The sequence below is a fragment of the Mastigoproctus giganteus genome, chromosome 10, assembly GCF_048544385.1.
Source record: "Mastigoproctus giganteus isolate SK-2022 chromosome 10, ASM4854438v1, whole genome shotgun sequence".
Classification (NCBI taxonomy): domain Eukaryota; kingdom Metazoa; phylum Arthropoda; class Arachnida; order Uropygi; family Thelyphonidae; genus Mastigoproctus; species Mastigoproctus giganteus.
The window spans coordinates 40609627-40625131 of NC_143584.1; the positions used below are offsets into that span (position 1 = coordinate 40609627).

Genomic DNA, 15505 nt, shown 5'->3' on the forward strand with positions numbered 1-15505 from the left:
CACCTCAAATTCATCAAATTTATTTACTAAACTGCTAGCATTGTTGTACATTCAATTATCCATGCACCTGTTCTTACTTTTACCCTAACACAGCCCATATATTTACTTGTGTGAGGGTGCCTCCGTTACCAGGTGGGAAGGAGCAGCAGTGCATAGCACACGCTTCTTGATTAGACCGGGGCTCGAGCCCGTCACCACCAAATACGGAGGATGCGGAAAGGTCAGGGAATGACCACCGCATATCCCGGAGCAATATGGCCTTAGTTGCTAATGCTCCTAAAAACCAAATAACAAACATAAATAACAAACAGTATTTACTTGTTCCATGACGACTCCCCGCAGTCCTTGAAATCCCGAGCACCTCACTTTCCAGGCTGCTGTTAATTCCAATAGAAGCGGTGCAAGATTCACTTTCACCTCTGCCTGCAGAAACTGTTAATCTAGTCTGTGAATCCCCCCCTTCAAGCTAGCATTTTTCCGACTCGCCTAACACTGTCTTTGATAGCATCAGCAATTGTTCTTGCACCCTTTCTATTTAAGTGTATCCAATCTGTGTAGAAACAGTCTCTTTGTTAACAAGCACAGATCATGCTGTGAAAAATTCTACCCCATGAGCCTTGCACAGTCTCTCCAGGGCCAAATTGATTGACACGGCTCTCATCATATACTCCCTCCTATTGTGTCTGTGTAGAATTGCACACACTTTCAAATTTAACCCTAACTCGTGACTGTTTTTTTTTTTTCACCATTGATTACTTGTTAAGTAAATCTGTAGATCTCCTACTCTTAATATCATTAGTGCCAACATGTACAACAATATCACTGTTTGTGCCCTTAAAAATAATATCTGCTCTGTAATGTCATCAACTTTTGTCCCTGGCAGACATACCCTGGTTCTATTTTACCTATCCTTTTTGCACAATATATTTCCTGTCTCCCTGACAATAGTCACCCATAATAACTAGCTCCTGTGCGACCAGCACATCCTGCCTTTCTGATTGCCATTGTGTTGCCTGATGCTAAAGAGTGAGGTATGGCATTGTGTTGGGCAGCTAACAACTTGATGGGCTACCCATTTGAATATTTTCAAAGGCATCTACCAGACTCTTGAAACCCTCAAAGTTGCCCATCAGAACACCAAGTTGGTGCCTAATTTCTTGACACTCTTTGCACCTACCACACACAAAGACATCCTCCCTGGCTAAATCATGTTATGTTCCCGAAAGTTTTGCAAACATTTCACAATTTGCACATTTTTTTAGACTGTGATGCATTGGAGAATTACCCCCTTTGGTTCTCCCCCGAGCCATAGCACTGCCACTACTCTGTGCTTTGCTGCTTTAGTGTGGAGCATGATTTCCATTTAAATACAACTTAATTAATTAACAATGAAAATTAATGAGGTTAATAAATTTAACTAATTGGCAATACTGCACTTAGCTAATGCAGCGTTACATATTTTGCTATCTAGTTTTATATTATACCTTACACTCTCAGGTTTTGAGATATGTGCTGTCAAGTTATGCTATATCGTAGCGATCACAATGTGAAATTAGTTAAATCCATAGATAAATACAAAAGATATATTCCCAAAAAGTGATTTAAACCTTCAGTCTACTTATTTATTACAATTAAAATCCTTCTTTTTCTGCACTACTGGTTACTTGCTATGATAGCCGTGCCAAAACACTGATATAATAATGGTATGAGTAGCGAGATGTAACTTAAAAAATCACTGATTAAATTTAAAAAATAAACTAATGAACAATACTGAACCTATTTAATCTATTTGTTAAGCACAATTTAATATTAAATTTTCAAAAATATGGTTAAAATTTTGAAAAACTTATCCATTGCAGGAGCCCAAAAGATCTTTATCTTCACACTTATAGTCTCTTTCCCAGTTATCCCCTTTATGGTATGCTTTCAAATTGAATTCCCTGCCAGGCCACCCTACAGCAACTCTTTTTGAGCTATGCAAGGAAAATCTGTATAACACATGCCAGACTCACATTTGGTCATTCGGTATTCGTACAGTGGCTACTCAGAGATTTGGACATTACAGTAGACAAAGTTGTAGACAGCACTCCATCTGCTGTCTACCTACAGCTCTTTTCCGAACATCGATCTGAACATTCTGACTTCTTGCCAGTCTACACAGATTGTTTGAAGTCAGAAGTGTCTGTGGGATATGCAGCTCATACAGATTTCTCCCAAATGTAGCATATTCATACCAGAGCTGCACGCAATTGAGTTTGGATTGTATACAAACCCGCTCACCACCCTTGCAGGCCTTGTCATCAGCAAGGTTTAACCTTCATACAGTCCTGTCCCTGGAAAAGTAGACACTGCAGCCAAATTAGTGACTCTTTATAACACTCTCCTGTTAGTCCCCTATACAGACTACACCGCATATCCCTCAGCAGTATGGCCTTAGTTGCTAATGCTCCTAAAAATCAAAAATAACAAAAATAACAATAACTTCCGGAAAACTTAGAAGTAGTTTGAATTTATTTGTTTATTTATTTTTAGGTCATTTTACTTTTATTGCTTTCAGGGCAAAAGACTTTTAGGTGCAGATGGCTCAGAGCAAATAAATGATATGTTTCACGAGAACACTATGCTTCAGGCTGAAAATAACACGTTAAAAACACGAATCAAAGCATTGCAAGAAACAGTGGATCGATTAACTATAAGGAATACGGAATTGCTTTCAGAAAAGGCAGCTGGAACATGGATTACATCAGGTGGGATTATGTTTGAAATTCAGATCTTTCAGTTTGTTTTACTGATTTTTCTTTGATTTAGTTATTTATAACATTTAAAAAAATTGTAACTATATATGTATTCTTGATAATAAAAAAATAAACTGGAGAGAGAGAGAGAGAGAGAGAGAGAGAGAGAGAGAGAGAGAGAGAGAGAGAGAGAGAGAGAGAGAGAGAGAGAGAGAGAGAGATGGGTTTGCTAGTAATCATTCAGGGTATTACAGAAGCTATTTTTAGCAGTGTTAGAAATGAAATTTTATGTCTGTGAGAATGAGGTAAAGTTGTCATGCAGCATTTGGGTGAATCTAAATTAGTTACATTCCAAATTACAGAATATAATTATATGTAAATATTTTCCTTGTAACAGTTTGAAAAAACTCATCTCTGTTATCTTGTTACTTCCAGGAAACTTAGGAGCAGTGTGAATTTTATGTTGTAAAACATAAAAGCAAGTAAATTTATTTGCAATACACAAATATGACAAAATGAAAAGAAAATTTTGTGAAAATACATTATGCTTCAAAGTACAAATTAAACAGAACATGAATAATACAATATAAAAAGAGTACAAATTAAACAGAACATGAATAATACAATGGTTTATCCATGTTCTGTTCTGTTTATTCATGGTCTGAAATTTATTACTATATCAGATAGGATGAATTATTTTAATTATTATAAAGTTCTTGCAAATGTCAATTTTATTTAAATATCCCTACATTTGGTAATAGTTATTTCTTTTATTTCCTTATTATTATCTACAATTGTTATTCTATATTTCTTCATTATTGTAATCCTTTTTTGTCCATTAAATACAATCCTTTTACCCTTTGTAGTTATACCAGGATTCCTTACTAAAGATTCGCACAGTTATGCTCCTGTATATTCCAAGTACCATTATAAAAAGCTATTTTCTTTGCTTTTCACTTTTTACTTTCTAACTCTAAAATTTCATACTTCAAGGTCTATTAGAGCAATTCAAGCGAAATTGAGGTACTATTACTATACTTATTCTTACCTCCTTTCTCCTTAAGTCAGCATAAGCTTTCTTTTGCACATGTATAAAATAAATAAAAAACACCACATCTGATGTGAAAATTATGGTTGGTACTCTTTTTCTGTATTATATTCTATATAGGTGCCTCCGTAGCCAGGTGGGAAGGAGCAGCAGTGCGTACCACACGCTTCTTGATTAGACCGGGGTTCGAGCCAGTCACCACCAAATACGGAGGATGCGGAAAGGTCAGGGAATGACCACCGCATATTCCGGAGCAATATGGCCTTAGTTGCTAATGCTCCTAAAAACCAAAACAACAACAACAATATTCTGTATATTTGTTTCAAAACAATCTGTCAGGCTAGCTGTTATCTTGCCTGTTTGCTGTTAAATTTTAATTATTTGGACCTAGTTAAACAGGCAGATAACAATCAGAAACAGATAGCCTTGCTAATTATTGGTGGGATATATTGAATGGTGTTAGTCCTCGAAAAAGTGCCATTCAATGTATCTGATTATCAGTAATTAGCTGCATAATCATTATATTTTTATTTTATTTTATTGCTAATTATATATTTATTTCTAGGGTATAGCAATGTAAACCAACATGGGCTATCTGAATCTTTTATAGGTTCTTTTGGCCGTATGGCCCGCTGAGTACTTTTATGCCAATGTTTAAATACACTTTGAATACCTATATGGTACCAATTATATACAGGGTGTATCAAAAATATTGGTACAAACGTTTATGGGAGGTAGGTAACATCTAAAGGAATGTGAATCGCATAGGAACCCATAACGGGAAACATCACGGGAAAGTAGCTTGTGCCTCTAGTAGCAGAGGCACAAGAAGCAGAAATGACACAAGACAGTAATTAGTGGCAAACATTTATTTGACATAATATTAACAATGGAGTATGAGATGGATGCATTTCATGATGTTACGACAGATGCTCGAAGGTTCCACCATGAGACGCGATGCATGCATGACACCGACGCAGCATGGATTGGCGGACACGGTCGAACACACCTGGAGTTTCTTTGACAGCAGCAGCAGCAGCACAGACGAGTCTCGCCACGAGATCCATTTCTGTCTCCACAGGCGATTCATACACGATAGATTTGAGGGCCCCCCCCACAGAAAGAAATCAAGGCTCGATAAATCAGGTGAGTGTGGGGGCCAGGCAACGGGTCCACCGCGGCCAATCCATCAACACCCAAAACACCTGTTCAAATAGTCACGAACACACCTTCCATAATGGGCAGGCGACCCGTCATGTTGAAACTAAATGTTGTGTCTCACATTTGCTGGAACATCGTCAAGTAACCCTGGTAGAACTTGTTCAAGAAAGATCTGATTTAGCAGAGTACATGCGGGATGGTAACAGGTATGGGCCGACTAAGCAGTCACCAACCATACCTGCCCACATATTTATTGCGAAGCGATGTTGTGCCGTATGGGGGCGCACACCGTGTGGGCCCTCTGCTAATCCATACATTAGGTGCATGTCTGCAGCTCACAGTTCGTATATCGATGCATGCTCTTCGTGTGGCAACTCCGCTTGAATGAGTAACCCAGAAATTTTCCCTCTCATGAACTGATGAACAGCGCCGTGTACCGACTTACGGTGACGTTTCCGGTTATGGATTCCTATGCAATTCGCATTCCTTTAGATGTTACCTACCTCCCCTAAATGTTTGTACCAATATTTTTGAGACACCCTGTACACACACACACACACGCACACACACGCACGCACACACACACACACACACACACACACACACACACACACACACACACACACACACACACACACACACACACACACACACAAGGTGCTACCCAAAAGTTCCCGAGATGTATGTATACAATAAATTAGACTCACCCTGGGTTTTATTTATTTGAATGCCTCCTGCAAGTCCTTCTTTGTCATAGTGTTTGGCACCACCTTCGATTCGGTTTGGATATCCTTTGCGCTGGCAAATCTTTGACCGCTCAGCTTGATTTTCATTTTTGGGACGAGGAAGAAGTTGCAGGGGGCTAAGTCTGGTGAATAAGGGGGGAATGATTGTCATGTTGTTGGATGCCAAAAACGGCACCACACCGAGAGATGTGTGAGCCCGCACATTGTCACGATGAAGGACCCAGTTCTTCATGCTCCACTTCTCTGGATGTTTCCTCTTGACAGCTTCCCTGAACTGCCTCAGGATGTCGCAGTAGAACTTTGCATTGATGATCTGGCTAGGAGGGACGAATTCCTTCTGGATAATCCTGTCAAAAACAGATCAGTATGGGCTTCACATTGCTCCTCACTTGTCGGGCTTTCTTTGGTCGGGGTGAAGATGGGCTCTTCCATTGGGATGATTGTTTCTTGGTTTCTGGGTCTTACCCAAATACCCAACTCTCGTCACCAGTGACGACTATAGAAAGGGAGTTTTGATCGTTCCTGGCCCATCCTTGAAGATCTCTGCTAACTTCTACGTGATGCTGCTTTTGGTCTTCACTCAGTAATCGTGGCACGAACTTGGCTGCAATTTTTCTCATGTTCAGCTTGTCTGACAAAATCCACTGACATGTGCTGTAAGATAGTCTCACAATGCCACAAATGCCGTGGATGGTCCACCTGCGGTCTTCATGGATCACCACCCGAACTTTTGTGACATTTTCCGTGGTGGTGCTCGATGACGGACACCTAGAGCGATCGTCGTCATCAACTGACTTTTGACCATTTTTAAAATGGTTAAACCAGTAGTAGGTCTGCATCTGGCTTAAAGCATTGTCACCAAAAAGCTTGTTTCAACTTTTATGGGTTTCTGCTGCTGTATCATTAAAAAGGAAACAAAACTTGATGCAAGCACGTTGCTCCCTCACACATTAACCATCACAACAGTTTCAAACTATGCGAAACACACCGCCAAAGAACTGCGCATAAATACTCAATGATCCTGTACTGCCAGATGCCACATGGCATACTGATTCACAAAGGATGCATGCAGTGTTACTTAGCGTCAGTTCCGTACTAGACGTAGTTCCCGCCCAACATTCAAATTTCGGGAACATTTGGGTAGCACTTCGTAATTAGGTGTAGGTGGTCACTTCCTAATAATAATACCCTTTTTTTGAAGAAATTGTAAGTTTTCTATTGAGTGAAGGTCGTATTGTAATGTTATTTCATAAAGTTATTTTATACTTCTTAGAGAGTAAAAATATTTTTGAATTCCTCTTCAGAATTAGCAAATTCTATAAGAATCTTGAGGCAGATTTTGTTTTTGTTTAATTTAACTTTTTTTTGACTACCCACTTCAAGCATTTTCCCTTGGAAATGCTACTGTTGTTTTTTATGTTACCATATGATATCCAGTCTCAGTTTCATCTAGTCCAAGTTCTTACATCCTCAAAATTAGCATCTTTTTCTTCAGTGCTATGCATATTTTATACTGTTCATCATTGATTCCAGCTAAATCGCTAAGAACATTGTCACCATTGAATAGCTTTATTCTGTTGCAATAGTTTACTTGTGTAGGGTGGGCAACCTCTGGTCTGCTGGCCAATTCAGGCCCGTGAACATAATCCGGCCTGTGGTTATTTTCAAAATATATATAATAAACAGCCCACCGAAGAATATATATCATAAAATCATGTTTATTGTAATTTTTATTAGATTTGCTGTTATTAAATTGTTTTTAACATTTTGATTGCATAACATCTAATGAAACATTTGAAATTGTGCTGTATATCATGATTCGAGTAAGCAGGCATAGATTGCACCCAGTCAATAGTGGTTCCCAGACTCTCAGCTCTGCAGAATGTGATTGCTGTGCAAGTGTATCGTGCATTTCAGTAGCAAATGTCAGTGAATAATCGAAGGATTAAAGTAAATAATTTAGAGAGGATTAAGCATTTAATTTTTATGAAGGTATTTATTGAAACATATCATTAGCATTATTTGAGGCATATGATGCAAGAAAGCAAGCTTATAGAGCATCAGCCAAAAAATAATGATAAATAAATAAATAAAAAAAAAAAAAAAAACCAAACCTTCCCATTTCATCCATTCAGCCACTCCAAATGTTTGTCTAGTTCAGCCTTAAATTTATTTAAGCTATCAACTTCCACAAAATGAGATGGAAGTCTGTTCCAGCAATCACCTACCTGCTGCCTAAGGGCAAACTTCTGTACATCTGTTCTACAACGGTCTTTCCTCAATTTGAATTTATGCCCCCTCAGGTTCTTAATCTGAGCAAGCAGAAGTATCCCATCAGCCTTGAGCCTGCTCAAACCATTCAAGGCCTTGTACATCTCAATCAGATCGCAGGTGCCTAGTCTCCAGATGCTGCAACATACAGAATTTAAGCCTCACCTGGTAAGAGAACCCCTTTGTTCCTCTTACCAGTCTTGTTGCCTTCTCTGTAGTCATTTTAACAACTCTACATTCTTACTAAAATAAGGCCTTCCAGACCTGTACACAGCACTTAAGGTGTGGCCTGACCATTACCTTATACAAAGCTATAATCACCTCCTTGTCTCTGCTAGCAAAATTCTTATATATCATTGACAAAACTCCATGACCTGCTCTGGCAGCCCATCTGCACTGCTCAGAGAACTTCATATCCGACTACACGATTACCCCCAGGTTTTTTCATTCTCCACCTCCCGAGTGTAGTACCACACAGTTGATACGTTTCTTTTGGGTTGCTGCTATCCATATACAACCACATCCTAGTATCCAATCAAATTGGTCAGACAAGGCTTCCCCTTAACAAGCCCATTCTGTGTCTGAACTATTACTGCAGTGATCCTGCATCACTTCTTTAACCAGTGACTCCATTATTTTCCATGGAACAGAAGTTAAACTAACAGGTCTTTAATTATTTGTGTCACCCTTTGAATTTCCTTTATGAATTGGGGATACATTTTCACATCTCCAGTCCATGGGGACCTTCCTTGAATCTAAAGATGCTCTCATAATTATGACTAAGGGTTTGCTTGCTTCCCTCACTGCCTCCTTAAATATGACTGGATAGATTCCATCTGCCCCAGGTGCCTTTTTTATGTTTAACTTCAATAATTTGTCCTCTACTTTGTTCTCCATTATTACAAAATTGTTTAGCTCCCTGTTAAAAAAAAAAAATTTAAGTGCAGCCATTATCAACCCACTGCAGGATGGAAGCCTACTCAACAATTCATGCTGAGGGAAATGGACCATAGTCTGCCACGCTGGTCCGGTGCGGGTTGGCAGATCGACCGTATTCAGCAGTCAGGGGCTTGAACCCTGGTCTACTCAAAGAGCGTGTGCTATTGCACTCCCGCTCCTGACCACTTGGCTACGGAGGCCGTTTAGCTCCCTGTTAGAGTTTAGTAAACTTCTGTCCTCCCCTTCCTTACAGAATTCCTCATGTGTGAATGTAGATGCAAAATACTCATTCAGTTTGTCAGCTATCTGAGCAGGATCATCAACAGTCGATCCACCATCATCAAGTGGACCAATCTTTTCATACTCTTCCTTCTATAGTTTATGTAAGGAAAAAAAGTTTTTGCATCCTTTGCCAAGGATTTCTCATAATCAGGCTTCGCTTGCCTAACCTTCTTTGTTACTTGATTACAGACTGCTTATATCTGCCATAGGCTTCTGTGTCATCTGCTAATTTAAATGCATCCCATGCATTTTTCTTCTCTGCCACGAGTCTCATTAGTTCATTTGACAACCATTTTGGCCTAAATCTTGAACAATATTTCTTAATAGGTATGAAACTTTTAGTAGCTTCCAAGATTAATTCTTTAAATGCTTCCCATTTTGAATTTGCTGTTGGTAACATCATCAGTTGGTCCCACCCTATAGAATTTAAATACTGTCTCAGACCACTGTAGTCACTTTTACGAAAGCAAAAACCCTTCCCTTTAATATCGATAGTAGTTACATCTTTAAGTAAATCCACATTGGTAGACTATGATCATTGTCACCTAGTACTTCATTTATCTGCAAATCCCTATTATATGAGTCATCACTGCTGATAATCAGATCAAGATTATTACCCCCTTCTGGTTGCCCCTCGAACATGCTGCTGTAGAAAACAGTCCTCCAGTACAAAAGTCTTGCTAGCGTGCAAGTGACCAACTCTCAAGTTCCAGTTAATATCTGGAAAGTTAAAATCCCTTATTACAAGACATTCTGATTCACTGGCCCACTCTATTTCTCTGCACAATTGTTCATTGTATTCATCAGAGTGATTAGGCCTATTACACACTTCTACTCTCATGTTCCCTTTTTCGGTGGTTATGTCACACCAAACTGATTCAGCATTGCACTGTCCACCCACATCAACTGGATGCACTTCCTTAGATTTTATGTTTCATAACTAACAGCGTAACCCCCTCCTTCCTTCTAACCCTGTCTATCCTTTCAGTACACATTGTATTCCCAAAATTCCAATTCTACACTGCTTATATCTGAGTGACACCATGTCTCTGATCTGGCTATCTCAACAATATCTACCTTTGATGCCTTGATCAGCACTTCAAATTCATCAATTTTATTTACTATACTTCTAGCATTGGTGTACATGCACGTATACATGCACCTGTTCTTACTCTTAGTTAAACTAACACAGCCCATGTATTTACTTGTTCCATGATGACTCCCATCTGCTCTTTAAATTCTCAGCAACTTGCTCTCTCGGCTGCTGCTCATTACAATAGAAGCAGTACAAGGATCTCTTTTGCCTCTGCCTGCGGCTACTGTTAATCTTTTAGTCTATGAATTTCCCCAAGCTAAACCTATCTAACACTGCCTCTTTAGCATCAGGAAATATTCTTGCATCCTTTCTATTTAACTGTATTCATGTAGAAGCAGTTTCTCCTGTTAGCAAGCACAGACCATGCTGAAAAATATTCCACCCCATGAGTCTGCACAATCTCTCCAGGGCCAAATTGATTGACAAGGCTCTCATCATATACTCCCTCTTATCGTGTCTGGGCAGAATTGAGACACTTTCAAATTCAACCCTAGCTCGCAACTTTTTTTCAACACTGACCTGTACTTTTTAATTAAATCTGCAATCTCTTTCTCTTAAGGTCATTAGTGCCAACATCTACAACAATATCCCCTTTTTTGCCCTTAAAAGATGATATCTGCTTTACAACGTCATTAACATGTGCCCCTGGCAGACATATCCTGGTCCTGTTCCACCTACCCTTTTTGCATGATATATTCCCCATCTCCCTGACAATCGAGTCACCAAATATAACTGGTTCCTGTGGGACCAGTGCATTTTACATTGGAGATTGCTGCTGTGTTGTCTGATGTATAGGAGTGAGCTCTGACATTCAGTTGGGCCGCTGAGTGCTTGATGAACCCCTTTTATTAATTTCTTCGAGGGCTTCACCTTACACCTGAAACTCTCATAGACTCCCATCAAAATGCTGAGTTGGTATCTAATTTCCTCACAGTCTCTGCAACAACATCCTCACACAAAGACATCCTCCTTGTCTTGATCATGTCCTGTTCTAGATAGGTCTGCAAACAGTTCTGTGATGTGTTGGAGAATTGCCCCTTTCAGTTCTCCCCTGAGTCACAACACTCTGAATAATCTGCGAATGTTTCTTTGCTGCTGTAGGCTGGGTCATGATTCCATTTAAGTACAATTTAATGAACAATGAAATTTAATAAGATGAATAAATTTTACTGATTAATTGATAATACTATACTAAACTAAACTAAACTAACTGATTTCTAATACAGTGCTACGTGTTTTGCTATCTAATTTTACATTAAACCTTATGCTATCTAGTTCAGGTTATATGTTGTATCGTATAACAATGGCAGCAAGCTACAAATGGTAATATCCACGGACACTAAGTATTAACTTTCAAAATCGCTATCTAAATTCAAAATAAACCAAGGAGCCTGACGAAGACTATAAGCTACTTATAGAAAATAATTTAATTTAACAATTAATTCAATAAAATGACTAAATATAATTAAAAACTTAGTGTTCGCCGTATCTGCAAAATCTTGTCCAATACATGGATATCCTTACCGATACTAAGTAATAACCTATAAAATCTCTATCTAAGTTCAAAATAAACTAAGTATCGTAACTAGGAATATAAAGCTACTTCTAGAAAATAATTAATATGGCAATTTAAGTCAATAAAACAGCAAAAATTTTAAGAAAAACTTCTCTGTTAGCTGGACCCAAAAAACTTCACCCGCGCGGAGCTACTCCTGTTCCTGAATTCTCGTTCCTATCGCAATGTGTAACTGAAAATCTAAGATTATTAAGATTTTATAAAATCCTTGATATTATAATAATTTTCGATTTAATTTTTTTTATAATTGTATACTGTAATTGTATTTTTGAATTTTATCTTGAATTTGTATTTTGTTTTTCTTATTAATAAATAACTATATGTACGAGTATGTATAAATATTACAATAAATAACATAAAATTGTTTATGAAAATTTTTCATTATACGCCATTTTAATAATCTTAAAAATCATGGAAAGCTGAAAAAAATTTGCCCCACATATACCTCATAGACATTTTATTTGGCCTGCCATTTAAAAAGGTTATCCATTCCCGGTCTAGATATATTAAGTTCTTAGAACTTAATATATTCTTTAATATATTAAGACCCACCTAATAATTAAGACCCACCTAATAATTATTAATTATTAGGTGGGTCTTAATATATTAAGACCCACCTAATAATTAAGACCCACCTATTAATAATTAAGTTCTTAGTCATTTTAACAACTCTACATTCTTACTAAAATAAGGCCTTCCAGACCTGTACACAGCACTTAAGGTGTGGCCTGACCATTACCTTATACAAAGCTATAATCACCTCCTTGTCTCTGCTAGCAAAATTCTTATATATCATTGACAAAACTCCATGACCTGCTCTGGCAGCCCATCTGCACTGCTCAGAGAACTTCATATCCGACTACACGATTACCCCCAGGTTTTTTCATTCTCCACCTCCCGAGTGTAGTACCACACAGTTGATACGTTTCTTTTGGGTTGCTGCTATCCATATACAACCACATCCTAGTATCCAATCAAATTGGTCAGACAAGGCTTCCCCTTAACAAGCCCATTCTGTGTCTGAACTATTACTGCAGTGATCCTGCATCACTTCTTTAACCAGTGACTCCATTATTTTCCATGGAACAGAAGTTAAACTAACAGGTCTTTAATTATTTGTGTCACCCTTTGAATTTCCTTTATGAATTGGGGATACATTTTCACATCTCCAGTCCATGGGGACCTTCCTTGAATCATCCAAATTAAATATCTTTTTTGTCAGCACTGTGTAACACAGTATGATGGTGATGAAGAGTGTTACACACTTCTACTCTCATTTTCCCTTTTTCAGTGGTTATGTCACACCAAACTGATTCAGCATTGCACTGTCCACCCACATCAACTGGATGCACTTCCTTAGATTTTATGTTTCATAACTAACAGTGTAACCCCCTCCTTCCTTCTAACCCTGTCTATCCTTTCTGTACACATTGTATTCCCAAAATTCCAATTCTACACTGCTTATATCTGAGTGACACCATGTCTCTAATCTGGCTATCTCAACAATAATTGATTCTGCCTAAGTTGCTAAGAACATGGTCAAAGTTTAATAGCATTTCCACCCACTTCCTGTTTATTCTGATACAGTAGCTAACTATAGGCAGTTCTCGCTTTAAGAGTTCCTGGGTTTACGAGTTTTTTTTTTTACTAATTATCAATATATATCAATAATATAATTATCAATTATATTATTAATTGATATCAATAATAATAATATAATATATATCAATATATAATTATCAATATATCAATAGTACTAATTATCAACAAAATCGAAAATATTAAAATTAATTGCAAAATATGATTAGTAAACTTTCATAAATACCTCATTTCAAACTACACACGTAGCTATACAATACAGTGTTACCCCTCTTTACGATATTAATCCATTACTGTCGTATCATGAAAATATCTTAACGTGAACCTAATAACACATTGTTTTTTGGCAATTCATTCCACGACCTCGGAAGTTCAAATTTTAGCTATGTAACTCTCTAAAGGTCGTTTTTATAGTGTGAATTGTATTAGTTACCAATTCAAATCACTAACACACTACACTTTCATCTTTATCATATGTTCTGTTATAAGAACCAATTTTGAACGGCTCTGTGATATTTTTCTAAAGCACATTTTTGGAAGTCACGACCATAAAACAATAAAAACAATTTGCACTTTGCGGTTTACTGGACTTTTCTGTTACTGAAAGCAATTATAAACGGGTAGTAAACTCAATGTTATTGCATTTGCAAAAATACCGATAGCTGGAATTGTTTGGGTTTTTACATTATTATGGTGAAATGTGTTTGCCCTTTATTGAAATCTTCAGTTGTATAAAAAACATAAATAAATTTTCAGAATCTTCTCTTCATTACTTTTTTTTAAGCTTCGTAAACTTGCTCAAATCGTGTTAGTTACAATTTGTCTGTTCCGTTAAAAAAGGCTTATGCATGCTATTGAAATTTATAAAGAAAAGAGAAGATTATCTTGGAAATAAATGCCTCTTGAAGCATTTCTGAAGAAGACAACTCCTTGTGCAATAAACCAACGAGTTCCGAGCCAATAATGAGTGATCAACGAGTGTGCATTTAGTCGATGATGATGATGAAGAAGAATAAACATTCTGTAAGTCGTAAATAATTTCTCTATTATTATAATTTGGTTGATTTTACAGACTATGTTCTCATTTTTTTGATAAATCAATAATTGTTTAAACATAAACTAATTAGCTAACTAATTTTGTTGTTGATAACATAACCCATATTTTTAATATTATGTCTATGGGAAATAAATTCCTGCTTTATGAGCATGCACTAGGAATGAATTAACTTGTAAAGTTGAGAACTACCTGTATATGTATTCTGTTCAGCTAACTATCTAGTATTCAGCTAATTATATATAATCAAAAAGGCCTGTAACTGAGTGCTCAGGAGCGGGAGTGCAGTAGCATACACTCTATGAGTAGATCGGGGTTCAACCCCTGACTGCTAAATACGGTTGATCTGCAAACCCGCACTGGACCAGTTTTTTTTTTTTTTTTTTCACGAAAACCCCAAACTCGAGAGGTCTTAGAACTTATAGTACTTAGTACCGTGCTTGGGTTGGAGGTTGAGAAGACGAAAGAAGATATTTGTTGATATTAGACTTGAACTTCTGTAGACTGTAATTTTCAGGAAATACGTATGAAGGAAGGTTGTTCCAGAAAACAGCAATTGAATGAATAAACAAGGAAGATGAAAAGTTTTTTTTTTTTTTTTTTGTTTTGTTTTTTGGAGCATTAGCAACTAAGGCCATATTGCTCCGGGAATATGCGGTGGTCATTCCCTGACCTTACCGCATCCTCTGTATTTGGTGGTGACGGGCTCGAATCCCGGTCTAATCAAGAAGCATGTGTTACGCACTGCTGCTCCTTCCCACCTGGCTACGGAGGCGCCTTAAAAAGTTCGTTCTGTGAGTTTGAAGTTGGACAGTAAATGGATGATGGCTGGTGGTGGCACGTGTTCGTACTGTTTTTAAGAGAGAGTGGAAATTATAGAAGACAATTCAGAAGAATAGTGCCCATGGAAGTATCCTGCAGCAGACACAGTATGTCTATTAGACAGAGAATGGAGACACCATTAGAGATGAATCATTAATTAACCTAACTGCCCTTCT

The 15505-nt window shown here is 37.6% G+C and overlaps 1 protein-coding gene across 3 annotated transcripts in view; it reads left to right on the plus strand.

The window, feature by feature from the left end:
* Positions 1 to 15505, plus strand: part of LOC150078996 (kinesin-like protein KIF21A) — a 755520-nt gene that overhangs the window by 125896 nt on the left and 614119 nt on the right. For all 3 annotated transcript variants that reach the window (XM_090383539.1, XM_090383541.1, XM_090383540.1), the window contains one exon: positions 2558 to 2747. In XM_090383539.1, coding sequence (XP_090239665.1) covers positions 2558 to 2747 — 190 coding nt within the window. The remainder of the gene's footprint in view (positions 1 to 2557; positions 2748 to 15505) is intronic.